The sequence below is a fragment of the Melanotaenia boesemani genome, chromosome 15 (genome assembly GCF_017639745.1).
Source record: "Melanotaenia boesemani isolate fMelBoe1 chromosome 15, fMelBoe1.pri, whole genome shotgun sequence".
NCBI lineage: Eukaryota > Metazoa > Chordata > Actinopteri > Atheriniformes > Melanotaeniidae > Melanotaenia > Melanotaenia boesemani.
In genome coordinates this window covers 12,251,769-12,277,491 of record NC_055696.1, presented here as the reverse complement: position 1 = coordinate 12,277,491, position 25,723 = coordinate 12,251,769, and the positions used below count along the sequence as shown (strand labels likewise).

The 25,723-nt window shown below is 40.0% G+C and overlaps 3 protein-coding genes across 4 annotated transcripts in view; 2 read left to right on the top strand and 1 right to left on the bottom strand.

Annotated features, from left to right (window-relative positions):
• pds5b (PDS5 cohesin associated factor B) overlaps positions 1-5,759 on the top strand; it is a 29,438-nt gene extending 23,679 nt beyond the window's left edge. The window contains exons 24-35 of one of the 2 annotated variants that reach the window (XM_042007491.1): positions 98-221; positions 479-683; positions 784-898; positions 1,180-1,312; positions 1,475-1,594; positions 1,698-1,760; positions 1,849-1,994; positions 2,241-2,313; positions 3,903-4,318; positions 4,407-4,487; positions 4,755-4,851; positions 4,937-5,759. In XM_042007491.1, the coding sequence (XP_041863425.1) occupies positions 98-221; positions 479-683; positions 784-898; positions 1,180-1,312; positions 1,475-1,594; positions 1,698-1,760; positions 1,849-1,994; positions 2,241-2,313; positions 3,903-4,318; positions 4,407-4,487; positions 4,755-4,851; positions 4,937-4,969 (1,606 nt within the window). In that variant the 3' untranslated portion in view covers positions 4,970-5,759. Of the gene's footprint in view, positions 1-97; positions 222-478; positions 684-783; positions 899-1,179; positions 1,313-1,474; positions 1,595-1,697; positions 1,761-1,848; positions 1,995-2,240; positions 2,314-3,902; positions 4,319-4,403; positions 4,488-4,754; positions 4,852-4,936 lie in introns of both variants that reach the window. The other variant, XM_042007490.1, reaches the window with a different exon arrangement.
• A 1,870-nt stretch (positions 5,760-7,629) lies between these two features.
• Positions 7,630-17,290, top strand: kl (klotho). The gene is made up of 13 exons (XM_042008222.1): positions 7,630-8,446; positions 8,785-9,215; positions 9,321-9,400; positions 9,481-9,643; positions 9,790-9,895; positions 10,541-10,690; positions 13,978-14,213; positions 14,770-14,965; positions 15,377-15,555; positions 15,902-16,009; positions 16,146-16,251; positions 16,460-16,586; positions 16,956-17,290. The coding sequence occupies exons 1-13, from the start codon at positions 7,739-7,741 to the stop codon at positions 17,288-17,290; spliced, it is 2,925 nt and encodes a 974-aa protein (XP_041864156.1). The 5' UTR covers positions 7,630-7,738.
• Positions 16,486-20,969, bottom strand: rfc3 (replication factor C (activator 1) 3). Its single transcript, XM_042008223.1, has 9 exons — positions 20,745-20,969; positions 19,973-20,110; positions 19,741-19,808; positions 19,482-19,579; positions 19,107-19,288; positions 18,828-18,964; positions 18,643-18,741; positions 18,479-18,548; positions 16,486-18,385 (listed from the first exon to the last, which is right to left on the bottom strand). The coding sequence occupies exons 1-9, from the start codon at positions 20,829-20,831 to the stop codon at positions 18,194-18,196; spliced, it is 1,071 nt and encodes a 356-aa protein (XP_041864157.1). The 5' UTR covers positions 20,832-20,969; the 3' UTR covers positions 16,486-18,193.
• Between the last annotated feature and the right edge of the window lie 4,754 nt (positions 20,970-25,723).

The following is a 25,723-nucleotide window of genomic DNA, read 5'->3' as shown; positions in this document are numbered from 1 at the left end:
GTGTTGATGACCTGTGGGGAATGTTATGATGTAATTGTAAAGACCATATGAAAGTAAATAAAGATCCTTTGTCTGTTCTTCTCCCTTGTTATCCTAGTAAACCAGACATGTCAAGGCTGCGGCTGGCGGCAGCATGCGCCTTGCTGAAACTGGCACAAGAACCCTGCTATCACGAAATCATCACATTGGAGCAATATCAGCTCTGTGCTCTCGTCATCAATGTAAGGACTTCCATATGTCTCTTTATTGTTATGCAAAGCTTCTTTTTTAAGGTCTGGATTTTATTTTCTACCTAATCACGAGGATTTAAGATTGTTTTAAAATTAAGCTCATGTCAGGGTTATTTTTCTCATAGAAATCCAGCTCCTTTTCTCCTCTGCATGTTTCTTCCCCCCATAATGTTGTATTATTTCATCATCCAGTTCCTCCTCCTCATTACAGTTCCTGTTCTTTTTGCATCTTTCCTTATTCACTCCAGGATGAGTGTTACCAGGTGCGACAGTGTTTTGCCCAGAAGCTTCATCGCGGCCTGTGCCGCCTCCGTCTGCCGCTGGAATACATGGCAGTGTTCGCTTTGTGTGCCAAGGACCCCGTTAAGGAGAGGAGGGCTCATGCTCGCCAGTGCCTGGCGAAAAATGTGAACATACGCAGAGAGTATCTCAAACAGCATGCAGCCATCAGTGGTGAGGAAACTAAATTATTTCTTTTCCATAAAAAGTCAGCAGCATAAAGCAAATTGTGTTATTTGGGCGTTGGTAATGTTTACACTGTCTATACCAACAGACAAGTTGTTCTCTCTGTTGCCGGAGTATGTGGTGCCCTACACCATCCACCTTCTGGCACATGATCCAGATTATGTGAAAGTACAAGACATCGAACAGCTGAAAGAAATCAAAGAGTAAGTTGTGTAGTTGAAAGCCTCTAGCTACTGTTATTTAGTTTAAATGAAAACCGGTGGGGATCTTGTAGATCAGTGTGGAATATTTCAGCCATTTTTGTTTATCACACAATCACATTTTAGTGAAATTAAACTATGTTGAAAACTCAAAGAACGGAATAATATTAATATAATCTCTTAGACAATATTATTATTGCCAGTAGTCACAGATATATGTTGAAGAATGTTCTCCAAAACTGTCTTCAATTTAAAGTTGATGTCAAGCTTTTTGTCATTGTTAGGGCTCTGTGGTTTGTCCTTGAGATTATCATGGCCAAGAATGAGAATAACAGCCATGCTTTCATAAGAAAAATGGTGGAAAATATCAAGCAGACAAAAGATGCCCAGAACCCCAGTGACCCCAAAACAAATGAGGTACACATTATTTGTGTAAATGCACTGAATATATATATATATATATATATATATATATATATATATATATATATGTGTGTGTGTGTGTGACAGAATAATATGTATTCATTAATTGCTTGAACTGCCAGCCTGCTGACTAGGCATCTCCTCTTTACTGTACAGAAGCTCTACACAGTGTGTGACGTTGCCATGAACATCATCATGTCAAAGAGTACCACCTACAGCCTCGAGTCCCCAAAAGACCCTGTGCTGCCCTCACGCTTCTTCACTAAACCAGACAAGGTCAGTGTTTGCACCCAAAGCATTTTCATGCCTAAATGGGTGGGGGGTATTGTTTGTTCTTAACAACCAAGCTCTCTGACAGATAACCTTCCTTTCGTTTCAGAATTTCAGCAACACTAAAAATTACCTCCCACCAGAGATGAAGGCGTTCTTCACCCCAGGAAAGGTAAGCTAAATAAAACCTCTAAGATGCTGATGTGTGACTCATCCTATATCCAGCCCACCTGTTTTCATCCTTCTCCTTCTTCCTTAAGCCCAAGTCGGCTAACGTTTTGGGTGCTGTCAACAAGCCCCTGTCATCAGCGGGTAAACCGCTCCAGAGTAAAGCCTCTCGTATGGAGACTACCAGTAACAACGACTCCTCATCTAACCCAAGCTCCCCACAACGCAGCAAGAGCAGGTATAACAAACACAGGTTAGCCAGAAGCAGCCTTGTTAATCACTAAATTCCTCCAGCTCCAGATATTTATGTTATAATCACTGAACTCACACTCTACACTTTAATTATTCATTCACACAATGAGAACAAACCTCACAACACACTGACTGAAAATCTACACTTACGAGACAAATACAGCTTGTGTTTCTCTTTACTTGTTGTAACTTAAGGTGCTTTAAAAATAAAAACAATAATTGTTTTTTCCAGACATGACAGCACAGAAATGGATCATAGTGAAAATGAGGACTTCAGCCTAAAGAGAGCAGACAGTGTTGAAAAGGTATTTAAACCTGTGTGTGAATGCTGATATACAACAGTGATGTGGGACTGATTGTTATATAGCAACAGATCTCTCGTGCTGTCTGTTGAAGTTATATTTGGAGGTCGTATCTGACTAAAATAAATTTGGCTTGATCATCAAATATACCCAACTATCAAAGAGTGAGGTTTATCTTTAAAAGTGGTGGATCATGTAGCTTCTGACTGTTGAAATTAATCAGCAGTTAACTTTTTTTTAATGAAATCTTTCATAGGCCTGTCACAATAACAAATCTTGCTGTGAGATAAATTTTCACAGAAATTATCGCAATAAATGATAATATTGTCATTTTGAGACCATTTTCAACTGATATAATAACAATGCCATAATAATGCAAGTACCCCCTTTCAAAGATCAATAAACTTTCATTTCTATAGAACATTTTACACTGGAACTGGAAGACATTTTAAATAACACAAAAACAACTGACATCGTAGGCTACATGTGTGTGTTCTGCCTACAATTGGGGAGCTGCGAATTAATAAATGAGAAAGTGCTCGCAGCTATTATTTCTCCATTCGACTTATTTACATATTTCAGCATGAGAATTGGAGGTTTAGTGGGAGAGCGTGAGAAGCTACTTCAAAACAGCCCTGCAAAACAAATGCGGCATACCGGCTCGCACAGGTGCTTCACCACAGTCCCATGTTGCAACATGCTGCTGTCGAGTGTAACACTAGAGAGATCACTCCGCAAGAAACCAGAGCGTTCAGTGGAAATACTCCGTAGTGAAACCTGTTGTTATACACATAAAAATTATCGCGGCTGTCAAACTTATCGCGCTCATTTTTTCTTTCCGTGCAATTAATTGAATTATTGCTTATTGCGACAGGCCTAATCTTTCTGATATAATTTACTATAAAATAAAATTCCCTTGTTCAAATAGTCAGACCTTTATTTTGTTTTTATTTAATATTTGCATCCACAACATTAACAACACAAGCAGACAAAAAAATTTTACATACAGTGTGATCTTAATGGAAAATTTTGAGTCAGTATAAAGTTTAAGAAAGAAAACATATTTTCTTAGTTTTGTTTATAGCAGACAAAAAATGTTATCTGAAATTACACAGTAGCTCACAAAAGGGTGTGTTGCTGTGATCCGTTTGAGTGCAAGCAGCCATAAACTCCTGCTCCAGTGTTTGAAACTACTTTGCTAACACCAGATGGAGTTAAGATAGTACTAGCAAATAAAAAAATGTGCAAACTGTCATCAATGACGGCCTCAAAGCCCACTGCGCACACATACACTGTTTTTTAGCAGAAGTTAATTGTCACAGGAGGTAAAAATTGTCCGGTTAACTTATAATAGGTGGGAAAAAACGGCATCATTTAAGAAGAATTTTAGCTTTATTTGTCAAAATCATTTAACAAATTTAACAATTCATAGCGTGGTTACTCAGCCATTGCTCCACGAATGCAGAATGTTCCTAGTTTGAAGCTTGGACAACGTCTGTTTCATGTCCAATACCATTTCTCTGTTATAACACTGAATGGTACTCTGAAACTAAAGCAGCCGGTGTAAACAAGAAAAATTGTTTTTCTTTTAGGAGATGGAAAAGCCTCGTGGTCGTAAGCGGGGGGTGACCTCCAGTGAAGACCAGGAGAGCAAGCCAAAGCGTGGACGCAAGAAGGCGGCCGCCAACACAGCCCTGTCAGCTGAATCCGAGGACCAGTGGGACGAGGACACTCGGCCGGAGGACGAACAGAACAGCCCACCAAAAAAAGGACGAAGGGGCCGGCCCCCAAAGTCCGCAACGGCTAGTCAGGACACACCTGTCAAGGGAAGAAGGGGACGAAAGAAGGCAGCTCCTCCACCAGAAGAAGATGAAGATGAGGAGGAAGAAGAGGAGAGGGGGGATGAAGAAGCTGAGGATGAAGATGAGGAGGATGACAGGAGCAGTGAAAACATGGAGGTGAAGACTAAGGGAGGAAGACAAGCCAGGGCGCCACGGCGATCTCAAGGGTATGAACACAAAATACAAAGATAATTTTCACTAACAACACACACAAGTTTAATTTTGGGATGTTTCCATTTTGTCTTTGTTCAGCAGCTCTGAGTCGGCAGAGTCTACCCCACAGAAGAGACGAGGACGTCCACCCAAATCAGCTCAGCCAGCTGCCAAGAAACCAACGTAAGACACACAAGCTTTGTGATAACATGAATTTATGGCATGCAGCAGAGTCCATGCTGGAAGTCAGTATTTTGCATGCATCACTCATGGTCAAGGGGCAGTGTGGTGACTTAATGGTTCAACTCTCAAAAATACTTCTTGCCTTCATATTTCACCTGCTCAGAAACATTTTCAGACATTTGAAGCTTCTTTGTAGCTATATATTCTTAACATGTTCCTGCGTTTACTGTTAGAGCTGTTCTTATTTAGTGTGAATCTGTTTTCCAGGCGTGGTGGCCGATCAAAGGCCACTGCTGCAAAAGATGACTCTGAGGAAGAAGATGAAGAAGAGGAGGAGGAGCAGGAAGATGAGCCAACACCAAGGGTATTGATCCAAGTGTAACTATTACTGTATCAAATATTAGTAAAGATATAAGCTCACCCCCAATCTTAATTCTTTTTTTTGCCAGGGTCGCAAGAAGGCAGGCGGGCGAAGAAGATGAGCTGAAAACGATGGAGGATGATAGCAGACAGCACGTCTCCTCTGAAATCAAGGAGGAATGACGCGGGAAAGAAAATACGAACATTGAACTTTTTAAACTTTTCATATGCCGACGCTCCTGCTGTTACACCAATTTACACACTTGCTTAAACCACGTGCACACTACATCAGAACATCCGCACCGTCAGCTGTGGGTTGTTGCTTCGTGTTGCATTGTGATGATGTTTCCCACATTGAGTAGAAATCATTTTACCAGAAAAACAAAAAAAAAAACAAAAAAAAAAAAACCAAAAGGAAAAAAAACATCACTGTAAATAGTCTCTCTCGTCTGTTTCATGTTCTGTTGTTGTGTTTGACGCTGACTGGGGGGGATGCTGCAAGGCCTTTTCCCACTGATTATTAAAATGTTCCCTTAAAGCAATATCGCTTATCAAACCTCCCTCTGTGTCATGCTTTTAAAAACAAAGAGATTAACCATCCACTTGAGGGGAGGTGGTGACATGGTGTCATTTTACCTTTTTATTAAACATGTTCTTGTTTACAACTCTGTATATGAATACCCCCTTTTTTAACCATGTATTGACATCTTTTTTTTTTTATGTCTAAATTGTCCAAATGTAGAGCTGCTTCTGGATATTGTAGTGTGTGTCTCATTTTTAGGTTTGTACTCACTGGTAGGAGAAAGTCTAGAGCAGCTGTGGTTGTTGTGTTTGTCACTGCTTATTAACTTGGCTTCACCTCCACCCAGTCAGATCCTCTGTTGTATCAATATAATTCTCTATAAAACCTGACACGCTCCATTTCTCTTTTTTTTTTTTACTTTGAGATCTTTGTTCTTGCCTGCATGATCAGCCATGGTGATTGGGTTACGTACAGTCTGTTACGCAGGACACTGACTTACTTCAAAAGTATGTAATGCAACTTATTTGTCGTTAGGCTAAAAAGAGAAAATAAGAGCGATGACAGCGTTGGAGCCGTGGAACCTTGTAGCCAAGCAGAGGGAAAGCTTTCTGACATATTAAAGGTATTGCTTTTTACCAACTCAGCACACACTTAATGCTTTATAACAACCTGCTAGTTAAACTTATCAAAAGACTTCGGAATTGAAAAATTTCCAGCTAAAATTAGATGCTTAATTCTGTAAATGTTTACATCAACAATAGACTTGCTTTCTAAACTAATGGAATAAGCACTGATTATGTTATCTACTATGTGTACAGATGGTTCAGTCACACACTGTGCTTTCAGGCTGCCAGGCAGCTCTCAACGTTCTTCCTGTATTGTAAAAGTGCTCCACATTGCATATGCACATACACGAGTTGTGAGCTTTCCAGTGCCACACTGCTCAATGGAAAAACACCCACGCTCCATGTTCTTCTGGTTGTGATCCCTGAGTGGGCTTGTAATCTGTAAGCTCGTCTGCTAGGTGAGTCTGTTTTCCTGTATTGGATGAAGTAGCTACATTTCAAAGCAGATTCAGCAAATGGGCACAGTCCTCGTTAATGACTCCTACTAAGCCTGAAAGTCACCAAGAAGCAGCATCCACACACACAGTGTGTAGTGTTGGTATTTATATGTCCCACAAAGAGGTAGATTACCCAAGAAGGTTCTCTCTGTTGGTTTGACTTCATCTGCTGTTAATTTGGGTTTCTGCTGGGAAAGTTTGAGGTTTAACAGAGAACCTGAGTTCTGACCAGATAGTTCGGTGACTAAAGGTAGATCATTGGGATGATGCAAATAGCCATACTTTTTAATAAAGCACTTAAATTGAGACAGTAATAGCAAACATGATGAACTTTTTCCAGGTGTTAATTTTCCTGATGGGGAACTAAAGTTGGTAGTTTGTCCCATTTTGATAAAAACTGATGTTTCTTGTAAGTGCAGTTCATTATAAAGTTTGTAAACAATGTTAGTGCTCAAACTTATTATTTTTATTATCCATTCGATTTTACATTCCAATAATATGTCCAAACTTTTATTTTCCTCAGACAGCTGATTTATAAGATTAATTTTATATCTAGAAATTCATATTTGATACTTTACTGGAATTTATTCACAACTTTTAAAAAAATCATTACTTTAAACTCAGACATATAAACTACTATTGGATTTATATCAAAACTCTGTCTAGTGATGTGCATTTTTCTATCAGGTACCAAGCCTTACACTACCAACCTGACTCACACATGGCCAGCAGTGAAAGGCCTGAGTCTCCAAGCAACCAGCTGAAAGCAGTGAGATAAGGAGGTAAAGTGAACGTGGTGCAGCCTCAACCTGTGTGAGAGTCTGACTGAACCTGATCCCGTGAGAAATGTAGACAGTTTTTTAGTGTTTTTGACATGTTGCATAGATTTAGTTTGGAGGTTATCAGCCATCTGAGGATGTAGCATAATGTCGCAGTTAGGGAGATCATATTAAAGGTTTGGCACCTGGGTCCCCTCATCTAATGTGAATTTATGATAAAATTTGGTTAAAAAGCCTATTTCATGCAACCCCCCTCTTCCTCACCCCTTAGATTATTACTGATGTGTTCCTGTTTTGTAAACGATTGATCATTTGGGGCTCTTAACATCATGCTGTGCCGGGAGACCTTCATGCGTCAGGTGCTTTGGCTAATAATTGACAGATTTTGAGAGGCGTGTGTGGTGGGTTCACAGCTGGCTGGCTGCACACCGCAGTCGTCTGTTTAGCTTCTGAAAGCTTCCAAGCATGGTGAACTGGAGACCACTTTAACAAACTGGAAAGCCAAGGCCGGGTAGGAACTGGAATCATGATTGCCCTTCTGACATTGCTTGCCCTGAGCCCTGCGGCTGCAAAGCCCAATGCAGGTTTGAGAACGTGGAGACGCTTTGAGAAACTGCCCTATCCAGGAGACAAGGCTTTCCTCTATGATACCTTCCCCAAGGACTTTGTATGGGCGGTGGGCACGGCGGCGTACCAGGTAGAAGGGGCGTTTGAAAAGGATGGCAAGGGACTCTCCATCTGGGACACCTTTACACGTGGTGGGAACCGCATGGCCAAGGGAGACGTGGGCAGCGACAGCTATCACAACATCCACGCAGACATCCGAGCCATCAGACAGCTCGGGGTCAGCCACTACAGGTTCTCTCTGTCCTGGTCTAGGATATTCCCCAACGGCACGCGCGGGAGTTACAACGAAATCGGCACAAATTACTACCGGACCCTCATCGAGAGACTGAAACAGATCCACGTGCAGCCGGTAGTCACACTGTATCACTGGGACCTGCCCGACCACCTCCAGCAGAGCATGGGGGGCTGGAGCAACCTGGAGCTTGTGGAGATCTTTAAGGACTACGCTGATTTCTGCTTCCACACGTTTGGCGATGATGTGAAGTTCTGGATCACCATTGATAACCCGTTTGTTGTGGCGCAACACGGATATGGCACTGGAGTGGTCGCCCCCGGGATAAAGAACGACCCTGATCTCCCTTTCCGGGTTGGACACAATCTCCTCAAGGTTTGTGTCAGAGCATAGATTTACAGTACATTATGTTGTCTGTCACCACCTAAATATTCATGTGTTTTAAAGGGGTTTCTTCTCTGATTATCAAACATTTTGGGTTATTAAGATGTAAAAAACATTTTACTTTTGCAGCAGGTGGTGTAATATCAGCTACTGAGATGGATAATGTAATTTGGATCTTCAAGAAAAGTATTCATAGTTCAAAAAATTACCAGTAACTGTCTGATCTGTACTGACCTGCAAACACAAGCTGGTCTTCTATTCCTGTTATCTTAGAACTTGTCCCTTTTCTGTTTCCTCTGTCCATCATCTGTCTTTTTTATCTCCTCCAGGCTCATGCAGCTGCGTGGCATCTCTACAACAGTCACTATCGCCCCCGACAACATGGCAAGGTCTCCATAGCACTGGCCTCTCACTGGATCAAGCCCAGTCGCACCCGCTTGGAAAGCCTGAAAGAGTGCCAGTGCTCCCTGGACCATGTCCTGGGCTGGTTTGCCCGGCCGGTGTTCACGGATGGAGACTACCCTCTGTGCATGAAGGCAAGGTTGGGTTCGCGACTACCTTCCTTCACCCAGGATGAGAGGGAGCAGGTGAGAGGAACAGCTGACTTCTTTGCCCTGTCTCACGGAGCAACCCTGAGCTTCCAGCTCATCAATGACAGCCTGAAGTTTGGGCAGACGGAGGATCTGGACCTGAGGATGCTGCTTTACTGGATCAGCGTGGAGTATGATAAGCCACCCATCTTTGTGGTGCAGAGCGACTGGTAGGTTTGAATGCTATGCAGACAAATCTACATGTGTGATGCTAACCTGTGTTCATAGACTGCTCTGGTGTTTGCTGGGCTGAAACACACTGCTGCTCCACACAGGTACGTCCTTGGCAGCACCAAGACAAAAGATCCAAAACACATGTACTACCTCAAGAGGTTCATTGCCGAAACACTTAAATGTGAGTATGTTTTCCCAACACCTGCACCAAAAAAACACATTTTACATGAACTTATCCATCTAAATGTGGTTGTACCCCAGCAATCATCATAGATGGAGTGAATGTGATTGGATACACAGCCTGGTCTCTGATTGATGGCTTCGAGTGGCACAGAGAATACGGGATTCGGCGTGGACTGTACTATGTTGACTTCAACACTCCTGACATGAAGAGGGAGCCGAAGACATCTGCTACCTTTTACAGGTTAGTGTTGGGGTGCACGGTGATGTCATTTGTTGAAGTATCTTGACTTTGTCCAATAAAATATATAAAAATGTGTTCTTATAAGTTTGATATTACTCATCTCTCAAAATTCTTTTCACCGGCCTCTTTTGTCATCATTTTTACAGAAACGTTATCCACAGAAATGGTTTTCCAGAACTTCCAGAGAACAGACCGGCACAAGGACTCTTCCCATGTGACTTTGCCTGGGGTGTATCAGCCAACTCCATACAGGTGTGCCTTGGGTGTACAATGTTATGTGTACTGAAGATGTGTGTGTGTGGAGTGACATGAGGGAAGGATTGTATAAATGGGAAGATAAGTCGGATGAGGTATAGGTATCCCGGAAACAGGCCTTTGAGAAAATATTAACTTTATGGTGTTCAATGAAGTGTGAAGTTTTTTTTTACTCTATGAAAGGATATCTTTTTGTATTTTAGATTATTCCTACTTTAAAACATCAGATTGTCTTCCTTCTGCTGATTAAAGCTTGTACAGATAACCCACAGATATTTTAAGTCACATTATTAGAATTTTATTTCTATTTAGTATTGGGGAAGAAAAGTGTCTTAAAATAGTGTCTGTAATTCCCTTCCTCCTCTTGTAATCATGTTTACTGTATGGTATGAGCATGCAGTTTTAATGGTGAAAGTCCAGGTGAAAAACGGGGATGACAACAGATCCTCTTTTAATCATAAACCACATGAACTCACACGGTCTGTCTGCTGAGCTGCACTGCTCACAACCAGCTGTAGTGATTGATTTGTCCCATTTGGCTTTTATCTGCAGTGGTGTGTAATAAGTGAGTATGATCAAAGGTAAAGCAAACACATGATTACACTAGTGTGTGTTTTTGGTTTGTTTTTCCTCATGTCACAGGTGGAGACAGCTCCCACCCAGTTTGTGGACCCCAGTGTTTACCTCTGGAACATCTCCAACAATGGTGAGCTGATTAAGCTAGAGGTCCTCGGCCCGCCACCCTCCCGCCGAGCCACACACTGCGCTGATTACGCCACCATCCGGCAGCAGGTCGGTCTGCCATCTATCTAAACTGGGTTTTTGTTTGATTTGAGCTACTTTTCATAGATAATATCAGGTTAAGTTTGATGCTGATCCTTTTCATGCTGAATGTAGATGTTGCCTCTGAATCTAACAGATTTGGCTGAGGAATCGTTTCAAACAACTTTCTCAAGATAAAAATAGATAAAACCGCATACAGTTGATAAAAATCTTCTTACGACATTGATTTTTTTTTTGCATTCTGTAATATTGACATCTTTAATATTTCGATATTTTTGTAACTTTATTTATAAAATAATGACAACAAGCAGTGTCCATGAGTTAAATTATTATTGCAGCCACAATATTATGCAAATTCAATATCCTATTTTAGTATGATAATCTGTATAATTATAATATTATAATCAATGCATTTGTCAGTAACAATCTGGAGTGCAGGAAATACCAGTTTGTGATCTGCAGGAAAGTTGAATGTAAAGATGGAAGGTTTAAAAACGATGCAAACGTAACAGTCTGATTAATCAAAATTTAAAACTCCTTTTAGAGCTAATGGATGTTTCCCTTCTGCAGGTGGAAGATGTGAGTGACCATGTTTTCACTCACTATCACACTCATTCTATAGAGGTATATTAGTGCACCTTGCATGAATGGGTGCCATGCATGCAGTTCAGTATGTACAGGTTTTGGAGTAAATTATGTTGCAAACAACACAGTGTCTTTTTTCAGCAACATAACGCCAAACCACATTGTGCATGTAATCCAACAGCATGGCTCTGTCATATTAGGCCATGAACTAATGTACAAGTGAGACTAGAACAATTATGAGTCATAAAAATAACTAATATGAAGGAAGAATAAATGAGAACAATTGAATGACCAATGATTAATATAAATGTCATTTAAGAGAAAAAAACAAACATCCTACAACATAATCATTGATCTCAGTTGATCTCAGTTTATAAAATTCTTACAAAATAAGGTATTATTGAAATTCAAAATGAGCACAACCTTTTATAAAACAACTCTTTTTTCCATTTTCAACAATGTCTTTGATTTGTATGTTTACAGTATGTGTGCTTACATATACACTGCCTGGCCACAAAAAAAACAAAACTGTCATCTGGATTTTACTTAGCAAATAGCTACGAGCCTCCTGTTTTATAATTACTTGATAGGTAATTATCTTACAGTTGGGAAGTTATTTAACCCCAACTGATGCAATGAGTAGCTTCTAATTTCTTAAACAACTGTGTCGAAAGATGTCCTATGGTCGTGGAAAATATGTTAGTCTGTTTAAGAAGGGTTGAATCACTGACATCAAGCAGAGAAAACATCTAAGGAGATATGTTTAATAGTGAAAGTAAGAGCATTTCCACACACACAATGCGAAGGGAACTCAAGAGATTGGGACTGAGCAGCTGTGTAGCCATAAGAAAACCGCTAATCAGTGAGGCTAACCAGAGAAAAAGGCTTCAGTTTGCTAAGGAGCATGAAGACGGGACTCTGGAGCAATGAAAGGTCATGTGGCCTGATGAGTCCATATTTACCTTGTTCCAGAGTGATGGGAGCATCAGGGTAAGAAGAGAGAGATGAAGTGATGCAGCCATCTGTGCCCACTGTGCTGTGATCAGGGTTGCTGTAGTTGGTTCGGTCTTGGTTCAGCTACAGCTCAAAGAATGAGCTGTGGATCGATGGATTTTTTCTTCCCTGATGGCACGGGCATTTTCCAAGATGACAATGCCAGGATTCATCAGCTTTAAATTGTAAAAGAGGTTCAGGGAGCGTGAGACATCATTTTCACACATGGATTGGCCACCACAGAGTCCAGACCTGAATGCCACTGAGAATCTTTGGGATGTGCTGGAGAAGGATTTGTGCAGGTCGGACTCATCAATACATGATGTTGGTGAAAAGTTGTAAATAAACCTGGTGACGTTGCAGAACCTTTTGAAACAATGCCAGAGTAAAAATGAGCCGTAATCAGTGCTAAAATCAGAGCAAAGAAAAAAACAAAAAAAGAGAGGAAAAAAATTCTCATATGGTAAAAAATCTTTCACCCCTTCATACAGATCACAAACAGCGAGGCTGCAACCCATTGCTAATATATAAATCCATCAATCCTCCTCGGTCACATTCTCCTGTTCCAACAGACTTTCCAGATTTGTTTGTTTAATAAAACTAATAAAAGGTCCTTGATTTTTTTTTAAAAAGAGCTCTTGTTTTCCTTTTATATAGAAAGTTATTTTTCTAGAGCTACACAACGAGACCATTCCTTCAATCACTTAGCAATATTTGGTAAGTACATATTTTTCCATGACAGTCCGATCATCAGTTCCGGTTGCAGCAGGAGTATATCTAAAAGGATCTTTTCTTCCTTCCTCAAGTTACAAGCAACTTGCTACTCGTCAGATGTAAAATCTTGCTGAAAATCCTATCTCAATGCTTTAAGTTTAGCTTCTGAGGATTCAGGAGACCCACACATTAATAAGTCATAAAATTCAGATTTTAAGCCTTTTCTTGTACAATCCTTTAGAATAAACTCCTCCAACAACAAGTAGGGAGGATTATCTACTGAATGCTCCAATAATAATTAGAATTTGTGTGTTATAGATATATATTATATATTCACTTGTTCTTCAAATGACATCAGTTTATTATCACTTATACTATTATCACCTATATAAGTTCTGAATTCTCTGAATGCCCTTATCTAACTAAATGTTAAATCTGGAATCTGCTTCACCTTTCCCTCAGACTGGACTATTGTGGGAAAAATTAAAGGAATCATGAAGGTGTCTCTTACACTCAAACCAGATTTTAATCATATTGCAGGTGATGGGGTTGGCAGTGTTTTTGTAGTGGTTTAGAACTAGCTGAATACAAGTAGGAAGAGAATGAGATTTTGACTCCAGGAAGAATGGTTGTTCTTTGTGAAATAAAATATAATGCTTCTTAACTGGGCTGCCCTATAATACAAGAGGTTAGGACACTAAAGCCCCCCCCCCTATCATAGGTACAAGAGGGATAGGCATAGTGTGGGACGTTTATTTTTCCATAAGAAGTTTATCAAAAGCTTTAAATGTATAGGAAGAGGAAGATGGATGTTTTGAAGCAAGTAAAGCAGTTTGGGAAGTATATTCATTTTCAAAATATTAATTCTACCAATTAAAGAGATAGGTGGGTTTCCATCTATCCATTACGCCAACAATTGATCCCATAACAGTCATAATTTGAAGTGACAACCCAAGAGGGTCTCTTTAAATTATTGAAATACTTTTTGTGCTTCCTGTCTTTAGGTGGATGAAATCCAGCAGGTTGGGGTAAACCACTTCCACTTCTCCCTCAACTGGTCTGCTCTGGTGCCAACAGGTGATGTGGCTCATCCTAACGTCACCCTGCTGGGATACTACCGCTGCTTCACCCGTCAGCTGCTGCAGGCCAATGTCGCGCCTGTGGTCACCCTGTGGCACCACACACGCCAGCGCAGCAGCCTGCCGGCCCCGCTGGACACTACCGGGAAGTGGCTCAACAGGTCAGACACAAGGCTCGTTTTATTTCCTTATTTTATGACCATTCAAACCAGGAAATCTGCTCCAGACAGACTTAGCAAACATTCATCTGTCTCATGGGATTTATTAAAACTGACTGATCTGATGTAAATGTAAACATGCAGTATGTTCTGCATCTTTTCTCATATAAAATAGTGAGCTCAGTATTCATATTTCACGCTTTTATTTCTTATATATTAGTATTACTAACTTAATTTGCAACCATAATTACATTACCAAAAAATGCACATGGTGCAACAAAATTATTACCAAATGGGTTAGATATGCAAATCTTTGTGTGAAGTGAGTACTAGTTTGCTAAAGATATTTGGTTCATTAGACTAAAACTTAAGAAAATCCCCATATGCTCACATTTGAAAAGCCTATATCTCTTTTTTTTGTCTCTATATTTTTGGGTTTAAATATAATTCACAATATGTATCAGTTAATAGTTTATCAGTGGATGTTTTCAGCTCTGCTGTCGTCGTTTCTCTCATCATAGCGAACAAGTAAAATCTGCATTTTTGACTGTTTTCTCAGGAAGACTCCCGAGGCCTTTGCAGACTATGCCAGGCTTTGCTACAGAGAACTGGGGGCCCATGTGAAGATGTGGATCACGCTGAATGAGCCCAATGATGAGATGGTGAGCTACCAGGAGGGGCATCAGATGCTGCGGGCGCACGCTCTGGCTTGGCATGCATATGACCGGGAGTTCAGACATCTGCAGGGAGGACAGGTTAGTAGCAAGGTGGTGTTTTTCCTAAGTTATATGGATTTTACTGTACATATTTTATATATTTTCTCTTAAATGGTGTACTTACACAAATATTCAACAGTTTCCTCTTAGACATATTGAAGAATCAGTTTATGTTTTTCTGTTTCCATAAATAGTTTCACATGGAAACGTTAATCTGTAGCATGCGTTTCCGATGTTTGCTAATGTTGGCTGTTCTGTTCATTCTAAACTCTTCTTATTGATATCACAGTAGCAGTAAAATGCATTATGATATACAACAGAACAGAGCAAGCAGACTTGATGTCTTTGAAAAGGTAGATAAATCTAAAAGCTGACTGGTTTTACAGCAGATGTAGTCAGTGGGAAGGTGTAGGATGATCATCTGTGCCCCCACGTTTTGTGTTGCCTCAGGTGTCACTGGCTCTGCACATGGACTGGGTGGAGCCAGCGTTCTCATTTAGCCGGGAAGACGTGGAGCCTGCTAAGAGGGTTTTAGACTTCTGCGTCGGCTGGTTTGCAGAGCCGATCTTTGGCAGCGGGGACTACCCTCAGGGAATGAGGAGCTGGCTGCGTCAGCTCAACTCGCTTGAGTATAAATGCTTCATTCATACGTCATTACAGTAGCTTTTTCAGGTGTAGAATAAACCTAGCTTTGAACAATGCAGATCTGTAGCCTCTGTCATTATTGATATATTTGTGTTTGCAAAGAGAACAAGGGGGTTGAATTTCTGCTAGGATTATTCAGAGTATCCCTAAGACAACAGTATCTGATGGTATTAAATCAGACTATTGGGATTTATTTCATATCACTTGCAGTTTTACCCTTTATTTACCCCATACAGTGGATAGATTAATGCTACATCTACTAACTTGTACTATGTACTTATTGTTTTATCATGTCTTTTGTTTAAAGCAGCATCTTTTCTGTTTCCACAGCCTGCCAGTTTTCAATGAGGAAGACCAGCAGCTGGTTAAAGGGACATATGACTTCTTTGCTCTTAGCCACTTCAGCTCCAAGCTTGTTACTCATGCCAAGGAAGACTCGTAAGATAATTTTTTTTTTCTATTTTAAAACAAGCCATATTAAACACTGAGAAATGGAAACATTCAACACCAACTCTGGTCAGAATTCTTCCTGGTAGATAATTGGATTGTCTTTATCTATGGATATTCTGTACAGATACACCTACATAGCGATGCTTGAGGTCCAGCACATGATAGACACCACATGGATCATGTCGCCGAGGCCTGTTGTGCCCTGGGGTCTGAGGAAAGCGCTCAACTGGGTAAGATTCATTATTTAGATTGCATTGTTTCTTTTATTAAGTAGAGCTCAAACATGGTAAGCCACCCAAACGGTACCTTGTATAAATGTTTTTATGCTTCTTCCATCAGTTTCATACCAAATGGATAAAAAAAAACTGCATTTCTCTGTAATAAACCTTGATAGAAACTGCTAACATATGGAAACTGACATTTGTTTTGCTGTGTCAGGTGAAGCAGCACTATGGTAATGTATCTGTCTATGTAATGGCTAATGGAGTCCAGGAAGACCCGGCCCGCTTCAAAGACAGCCTGAGAATTTACTACCTGTACAACTATATTAATGAGGCACTTAAAGGTGAGACTGAGCTGTTGTGGATGGCATTATATAGGACTGATACAAGATTTCTATTGCTAAATTTATATGGGATTAGTCCATTGGAGATGACTAACTTTTCCCCCTTACTGGTCTCTGTGGAACTTAATTATTAACCATATTTAAGTCAGTGACCCCTGAATAGTCAGCTGACTCAGGGTACACATATTTGCAAATACCAACAGATACACGCTACACTTAATGGTTTCTTTTTATAGAAAACATACTGGATTACACCGCAGCACTTGTGATGGCAACAATCTCCAGATATTACAATTACTTCTGCATGACAAATAAGATCATGAAAATAAATATTTAACGTATCACATGCTTTTCCTCCTCCATCCACAGCGTACACACTAGACGGTGTAAACCTGAGGGGATACTTTGCTTACGCCCTGAACGACCAAAGGGACCCAGGGTTTGGCTTGTATGGCCAAGTCCATGAAGAGGTCATCATCAAGTCCTCTCTCTCTAACTACCAGAACATCATCCAACACAATGGCTTTCCCATTCAAGGAGCTGCTCCTCAGCAGTGTCCCACTGTGCCACAACCCTGCCTGGGCTGCCAGGTTCTGGTCAAGAGGCCTGTGGTGGGCTTCTTGACGCTGGTAGGTTCTGGGGTGCTGATCACTCTGGGCCTCATCATTTACTACACAGCCAAGAGACACAAGGAGTGTTACTGATGTTTCATGACTGATAATGAATCACTCAGTGGAGACTCAGCAGTTTGGATTTCATAGTTAAATTTGAACTTTTTCTGTTTAGATTTAATGAAAATTTAGATTTTATCAGATCTGAGTTAGAAACTGTTAAATGTTTTCTAAGACAACGTTGCCCATTTCCCTTTCAAACGAGCAGTAAACAGCACAGGACTATGATGCACATAAATTAGTTTCAAGTGAAACTGCAGATATTTGAGATTTGTGTGGGGCTGTGTCAGGAAGTAACAAACATGAAGGACTAGGGCATTATCTTCTCAAAGACTGATGTGAATTATTTTTACCAGGTTTTGACAAGGGTGCACAAGATCAGATCAGGGAGGAAGATGGCTTTTTCCTCTGTTTCATTGTTGGATGTGATTCATACTTTCGTTTTTTTTGTAATATATGTTCATGTGTTTTTAGTGTTCATATCGCAAAATTATACTTAACACATGCTCTGCATCTGCCTCAAACCTGCTGCAAAACATCTGTCATTTCCCTCCTTTTAGCTGTGTCACATGATGGGCAGAGTTTAGCTGATGCTTAAAAAGAGCTCTGCTACATATTAAGTGCTATGCAAAGGATTCTGTCTTCTCGCGGTAATAAACTATATTTGGTGATATCTTTAGTGATATCTTATACAAACAGCAATTTATTGTAATGTGTCAGAACAGTTTTAGTACAAATCATTTATTCAACCTTTTCTGTGGTTTAGACTAGAAGAGCAGTTTAGATTTGCTCTCAATCTCTTTTCAGTCTCTCACTCGTTCTCCTGTAAACTTTTGCTAAAATCTGACAAAGTATGCAAGTAAATCTGTTCAAGGAAATCCTTGTTGGGGTTGTTATCATGGGACCTTGTGAACTCTCACAAGTATTCAATTCTACTCAAAACATCATTGCATCCAGTCCATCTTCCATAAACTTCTTGTAGATGGCCATAAACTTGGCTGTGAACGCCTCCAGGTGGTAGATGGCTTTGTTGCCCAGCTGTAGTCTGTGTTCATAGAAGGCTGCCATGTGGGCCACCTCTGCCTTCAGCTGGCCATCACAGTTATTCAGCAATTCTTTTACCAGACCCTGTCAGATGATAAAACAAGGAAAATTAAGATTTATTTATTTAAAATTGACTTCCGCTCTTGTGATGCATCTGTCAAGTGTTGGAAATGATACCTTCATGATGATGTCAGGAGGGATGCAGTGAGTCAGCAGCTCGTACAGTCTGGCCCGAACCTCCAATAACCTGGAACAGACACAGGTAGGGAATTAGGATTAGAATATCTTCTATCTTTAACGGAACCAAGTAAACCTCCTGTCTTGATATTTTTCTCTCATACCTCTGAGGAGTCTGCTGACTCACTATGGCATTAGCTGTTTCTCTCAGATAGACCTCCCAGTCTGTCTCTGGTACTTCCTGGTCCACTGAAAATGGATACCTGGAGAACATTATCACAGCTTAAATAAGCAAATGTGTTTTCTTTATATTTGCTCCATGGGAAATGTGAAATTGGTCACAACTCACTGCTGCACTCTGCAGGCCTCACACATCAGGAGGGCTTTACGGAGGTTCCGACCAGACTTGTCACTGATTTTTTTGGCCAGCTCAGGTGGCAGCACCAGACCCTCCTTTTTACAGACCGATGTTAAAACACTGCAGACCTGGAAACCAGGAGATCACTCATACAAATACGATAAAGGTGGAACTATCCTCTTTAATGTCAGTTAAGTTATTCCTAAAATCCATAAGCTTAAAAAAGGTTAACAGAAATTGTGCTCTAATACCACACCACCTGCCTCTTACCTCTTCTGAGCTCGGCAGAGGAACTCTGACAGCTAGACAACGGCTCCGTATTGGATCGATGACTTTGGAGGTGGACGTGGAGCAGAGGATGAGGCGGCAAGTGGCCATGTACTTTTCCATAGTCCGACGCAAAGCATGCTGAGCGTCCTTTGTGAGTCTGTCCACTTCTGTAAGCAACACCACTAAGAAGAGGGGTTTTCCAATTATTACATGTGGGACACAGGCTGTTAGTATAAACAGAAAGCAGTTCACAAAAAAAAAAAAAACAAGAGTTCGGAAATACATTCTTGGGACATTTCATTAACACAACTGCTGTGAAACATCCATTGCCTTTCATAAGTTAAACTGTCACAGGAGGATGTTTGACTCATTTACCTTTAAATTCTCTCTGAGTACTGGACTGGATTTGCTGGGATTGAGCCACAGTTTTAATCAGCTCTTGAATCACCACACGATCCTGGTTTCCTGCGTCACTGTACCAAAGAACAGAAAATACTTAAGACTCAGAACACAACGTGGTTTATGTTTGCAGTAACTACAGGGGAGACAAAAATACAATTCTCTAAAATACTGTGGACAAGAATGGTAGAGAAAAACGGGTGTAATTAAATGGTTCTCTTTTCTATAAATTTACCTTGGATTGACCTCTAAGTGGTAGTTGCTGGCAATTGTGTTGATCTCGATTTTCTTCTTTGATGGAGCCTGTAGTCCAAAAAAGCAACCAGAAAGTTGCATTACAATTGACTTTATAAAAACTCCTAGGCACCAGCCTCTGGAGGACCACCAGGGTCCCGTCACACACCCACACATACACATACATATATATCTCATAACCTAGTGACTTTGGCTATTATTCTCCTTCTCACCACAATGGTCTGGTGCTCTATGCGGAGCTTCTCCACTCCAGCTCCATACAGCTCCCTTAGCAGACACATGATGCGGGTCTTCTTTCCTGCACCAGACGGACCGTATACCAGCAAGTGTGGAAAGTCACCACATTGAACCTGGGACAAGTATTCATAAGAGGCTTGAGATTACAGTTCTAGGAATAAACACACAACCCTGTACACAGATATGACCATGACAGACATGTTCCTTCTTTAAGACATAATGCAGAAAGAGATGCTTGGATTGTGAAATGGTGCCATCACATCGCCTGCTTATGTAGTAGTAAAGTTCAGACTCACAGAATGACAAATACATGAATAAATAGTTATATATTTATATATATAAGAGTTTTTATTTGAGTTACTACTCTTCATGGGAATAATACATATCAAAAACCTATTAAAGATGTATTATTTTCATTCAGGTGACAATGTAGCATCTACTCATGATTAAAAACGTTCCCAACACTTATACGTGACGTGTACGTACACAAACTAATTTGTAATACAAGCTAAAACTGTTGGAAACTATGGGTTCATGTGCGGTGAGCAGTCGTTTAATTTAAATTACCGTGTTTGTAGGTAAAATCCTCTCTGTTAAACACTGCAATCTCAAACAAGCTATCTTAAATCTGGTGATGCACATAATACAAGCAAATGACAGCTTTAAACAAAACCAAACGTAGCTAACCAAACTTGTCTGCTGCTAAAGCTAGCCAGTTAGCATGCACACAGGTGTTTCTCTTCTTACCAGGTTCTTCAGTTGAGCCGCTTGCTCTTTGTGAAAGTCGAGTTTCCCGAGAGAAGTCGGTCGATATTTGTCAACCCACAAACTCATTGCGTTACAATAATAATAAAAAGAATTAGTAAACGTTATGGTCCGTGTTGTCAGCAGTGGGGCTCTCGCTAGCTAATCTCCCGCGAAATAGCGCTCATACACAAACAACCAACCGCGCTGCGACTTTTCCTCCCACGCTACGAAGACTCGGAGGGGTCAAACTTCAGCAAACAAGCGGTGAATGAATGTTTATTCCAGGGATGAGCTTGCTGAGCTTGATTGGAAACAGAAAATGACTGGCATCAAAAAGACCACATTTTTCAGCTAATATCCTTTTCTTAACTACATTATGTCAGAATGATATAGTTTTATTTTATTTTGTATTTAGCATTGTAGAGTCATTATTGTGCTGTATAATGGTAACCTTAAAGGAAAACTACTTATATCCTGTAACATCCCAGCAAAGTTATTACACTTATACAATATGATATAGTACTATACAGTATAACAACAAACCACTAAGACAAGCTGCATTTTTATTCATAAACACTGAAATATCTATATGAATGTCAATCAGTTGCCTTGACAATGTGTTGTCTTTACTTTGTTTTACTTATTTTGAACTCTTCAAACCTTACCCACAACAAATACCCATATTATGTAAAATCAAACTAATCAAAAATAAACAAAACATAAACATATGAAAAAAAGAATACATAAATAAGAAGTTTAAAATAAGAGCAAATCCACTATGGAAGCATAATGTTTCTTAAGATAAAAAAAAGTAATCATCCATCCATCCATCCATCCATTATCTTGACTTCTTATTCCATTACGGGTCACAGGTGAGCTGGAGCCTATCCCAGCATTTTAACAGGTGAGAGGCAGGGTACACCTGGACAGGTCACCAGTCTGTCGCAGGGCCAACACAGATAGACAAACAACCATTCACACACACACTCTCTCCTAGGGAGAATTTAGAATAACCAATTAACCTATCATGCATGTCTTTGGACGGTGGGAGGAAGCCGGAGAACCCGGAGGGAACCCACGCATACACGGGGAGAACATGCAAACTACACACAGAAAGGCCACTGCCCCCAAGATTCAAACCGGCGACCTTCTTGCTGTGAGGCTGTGGTGCTAACCACCGCACCACCGTGCAGTAATCAAAAATACTAAATTGAAATTTCTATGTGCCCCAGCTTCATGCATGTCCCCTCCTCAGGGGTCCACACCAAGGAGTGACCTATATTACTAAAAGTTTTGCATGACCTCTAATATATTCAGTGATAAGTAGACATTTATGTGTGTGTGTGTGTGTGTGTGTGTGTGTGTATACTACAACACTGGACAACGTAGAATAAAACATTTTGTTTGGAGAAAAGTCAGAAGAAGAAGGAGGGGATGAAGGATGTATATTTTCAATGAAACAGTCCTAAACCATGAAGGAATGTGAGACAGTTAATCCAGTGCAGTGGAAACAAAAGCAGACAATGTCACCATGCTGTCATGCCAATGAAAAAGGTGTGAGTTAGTAGCTAATAAAATGATCTTTTATATTAACACCATCCTGTCGTTATTTTAACCGAAGGGTGAGTCTCAGTCATGCACAATTTTACACCAAATCTGTTAAGTTTGACATTCAAAAAGCTTTCATTCATTAATGATTTCTTCCCCCACCAGGCAGTGAAGTGCAGAATTTTAATTCCATGTTTTCTGTCAAACAGCAAAAAGTTAAAAAGGACGCCTTTTTTTTGGCTTATCTGACTGAGTGCATGTCAGTGTTTGTTGTTACAATGAGGATTTCTTGTCTTTAATATTTCAGACAGTATATACATTACACACTTTCAACAACACAGATTACATTCTTTAAAATGAATATGATGATTATTTCCCCCCCCTGTCTCCTCCACATAAACGTTTTTCTCCTCGGTGGAAACCACCAACATCCTAACACACTTTTAAATTCATCTTTCTTTTCTGTCATTGTGGCCTCTCCTCTTAAGCAGGAACTTGTTTTCAATTCTATGCTTTTCTTCAACCTGATGGAGGTAAATATGCCTCTCTGCAACAGGAATGCTACGTGAAGCGTGCCTCAGCAGGTTAGCGTAGCTTACGTTGAAATACATACCTGAGTTATGTTAATGCAGATTAGTCATCACAACTATGAAGAAAAGCAATATCCGGGGCATGTTTATTGCGTTTCTTCTTGATGACTCCTGTTCACAAGTATTATTTTTACTCATATGAACTATATTTTGTTATCTTGGGCTTTGAGCTGATTTAGCAGATTTGTTCAAAAACAACCAAAGTGAAACTTTTCATTTCAAATGCACTACTTATATTTAAAAAATTCAACAATAGCATCCCTATTTCTGATGCAAAGAATGTCCACCACAAAGGCAAACACCTGAAAACATGTAAAAGAAGAAAGATAATCTTGATCATTTTAATAGAAAAAAGTAGATACTACAGGCATCCTAATATTGGATTTTTCTTCCCTGAGCTGATTTCATTTGAACTAATTAATGCTAATATCTTTATTCCCTTTAATGAATCCCAGTGGAGCCTTCTGAGTATGGTTATCACTCTTGGTAAATAAATAAACACTATTTTTGAGAAAATAATCCCATGACCAAAGCTCATGAGTTGAAGAACAGGTTTCAACAGGCACAATCATCTTCAAAGTGAGTGTACAAATTGCAGGTCTTCACTCCTGACCAAAGACATTCCCTCCAAAACGCAGAAATCAGTGTTTTCTGTCTGGAATTTCACAATCCATCTGCAGCTTTGCAAGAACTTTTAGTCTTTCTTCCTCGTTTATTAAACTCACAGAGAGCTTTGCTGTTTCTGTATATAACAAACAAGCTGTGCAGGGAGCCGATCGGCTGAGGATAAGCACAGTTTAAAGCATTACCTCATGTGTTGTCAAGGAATGTGCGTGCAAGGTGAAAAATCTGTCGCCCTGAGCCATATTGCACAGCGGAGTGAAAAGGTGGAACAGGGAGGGTGGAAGGACCCCAAGCATTTTAATCTGAGACTGTTTCTCTACGGCTATGTGCAGCTATTTAATCTCTGATCATTTTCACAACAAACCCATGTGTTGTCTTTGCCTTTGGGGCATAATTTATCTTATTTTCCTCTTGCAAACACTTGCATTCACGTGCAAAATAATAGTTACACACAGACATACACACACACACACTTACACAGAGGTTTAAACACCTGCCTGTGGAGCTCCTTCTGATCTGGCTGAGGTAATGTAGGAGGGAAAAGCATTCCTCTGCCCCTTTTTTTCTCTCTCCTCCCCTCTCAGTATTTCACATCTTTGCTTAAATAAACTCTGTTTCTGTTATTGGTCTTAGTAGAGTTTCCTCAGCTGGATACATCCTTTAATCTGCCGCTTCTTACGACTGCAGCGTTGGAAGAGGTCTTGGATGTTACAGCTCCCGTAAACTTCTGTCTGGTATGTTGAAATTTGTGTTTCATGTTTATTTATAATGCAGTCAGAGCTTTAAAATGTTTAAGAAAGAGGTGACAGTTACAAATGTTCTCAAATGTGGCAATTATTAAATATTTATTGAAATAATGTTATTAATCTACAGTAATAGTTTTTCCAACATCCCAATTGATTCATTGGGATATTTAACTGTGCCTTTTGTTTACAGACATATAAGATGAAACACGTTTTTTTTTTTTTTAAGGATTTATGTATGTTTTTTTTCTTTTTTTTCAGTTTTTTAAAATTTTATCTCATGTTAAAATTTTACATGATGTGTTTGAATGGAAAGGAAAACATACCAGGCAAGGAAAGGGTGTGTTGGTTTCAGCCAAAAATAGCTACAGTATCTACCAGGAAAAAACATTGTGTTAGAGAAAAGCATGTTTGTAAAAAAAAAAAAAAATGTCTGACAGCTACAGTGTGGCCGGTTGTGTTATGTGTTCACTGACAGTCGTTTCCAGTGGTGTTTCTAAGCCATGCAGTCATTTCAGTGCAGTATTATGACCATTTTTAATGCTGTCTAAGGGCCTGAGGATTAGCTGCAGACTCCTTACATCCCTCCTGAAGATTAAGAAAAGTTTTACTTGTTTAATACAGAAATATTTCCAGATTTATGTAGAGTAAATCAGAGTTTCCCAATCCTGCTCCTTGGGAGCCTAAGCCATGCATGTTTTAAGATGTGTCCCTGCATCTCCACACCTGGTTAACACCAGGCTTTTATGGATCATGATGTCCAAGCTGTAGATGAGAATAACTTCAATTTCTTAGTAATCTTTCATTAAGAAATATTATTATTTAACTGTTGCATTATGTCTTCTTCCCCTGACTTTCTACCTGACCAGATCTAAGATCTCAAACAGGTGTCCACTATTGTTCAGAGATAAGAATGATAAGATTGGACATGACTGTAAAGTTGCATTGAAGCCTGTCTCTGCTGAATTTTCAACCTTCCTGACTAACTAATAAATCTCTTTGCAAATCCAGACTTGAATCTCATGTCCCCGTATTATATATGCATATATTCCTTATAGTGTGTGCATGTGAGAACATGAAGCTGATTGCCTAAAGTAACAATTTTCTCTATTTCTCACTCAGGTATCAAAGGGATTTAGACCATTCAAATGTGGCCCAAATTGTAATGATAATATTTAGCAGCTTTGCTTGCTTAACTTAATCAGACTTTGTTTAAATGAGCCAACACTTTGGCAATGACAGGAGGATTAGTTTGATTGTAATGCTTGCAGGTCCAGTGTGTGCATGCTGCCTCTTTGGGAGGAGTCTAACAGGTATTTTTGCCCCCAGGCTGTGGATGTCCCTTTAAGTGAACTGCAAGGACAACTGCAAGGACCTGACTCAAAGCACCAATAAGCAAATAAGCACCATGTCTGGACCTGTTACTCTCCTAGATGGAGATGATCATGTTGCCAGTCATGCTAAAAAATTGGAT

What these genes read in the sequence shown, in the direction of transcription:
- kl (XM_042008222.1), top strand. Translation starts at nt 7,739, where the DNA reads ATGATTGCCCTTCTGACATTGCTTGCCCTGAGCCCTGCGGCTGCAAAG. An exon ending in TTTGTGGTGCAGAGCGACTG is followed by an intron (nt 9,216 to 9,320) that starts GTAGGTTTGAAT and finishes TGCTCCACACAG; the next exon opens with GTACGTCCTTGGCAGCACCA. An exon ending in ACTCATGCCAAGGAAGACTC is followed by an intron (nt 16,010 to 16,145) that starts GTAAGATAATTT and finishes TATTCTGTACAG; the next exon opens with ATACACCTACATAGCGATGC.
- rfc3 (XM_042008223.1), bottom strand. Translation starts at nt 20,831, where the DNA reads ATGAGTTTGTGGGTTGACAAATATCGACCGACTTCTCTCGGGAAACTC. An exon ending in CACTTAGAGGTCAATCCAAG is followed by an intron (nt 19,580 to 19,740) that starts GTAAATTTATAG and finishes TCTTTGGTACAG; the next exon opens with TGACGCAGGAAACCAGGATC. An exon ending in AGTCAGCAGACTCCTCAGAG is followed by an intron (nt 18,549 to 18,642) that starts GTATGAGAGAAA and finishes TGTCTGTTCCAG; the next exon opens with GTTATTGGAGGTTCGGGCCA.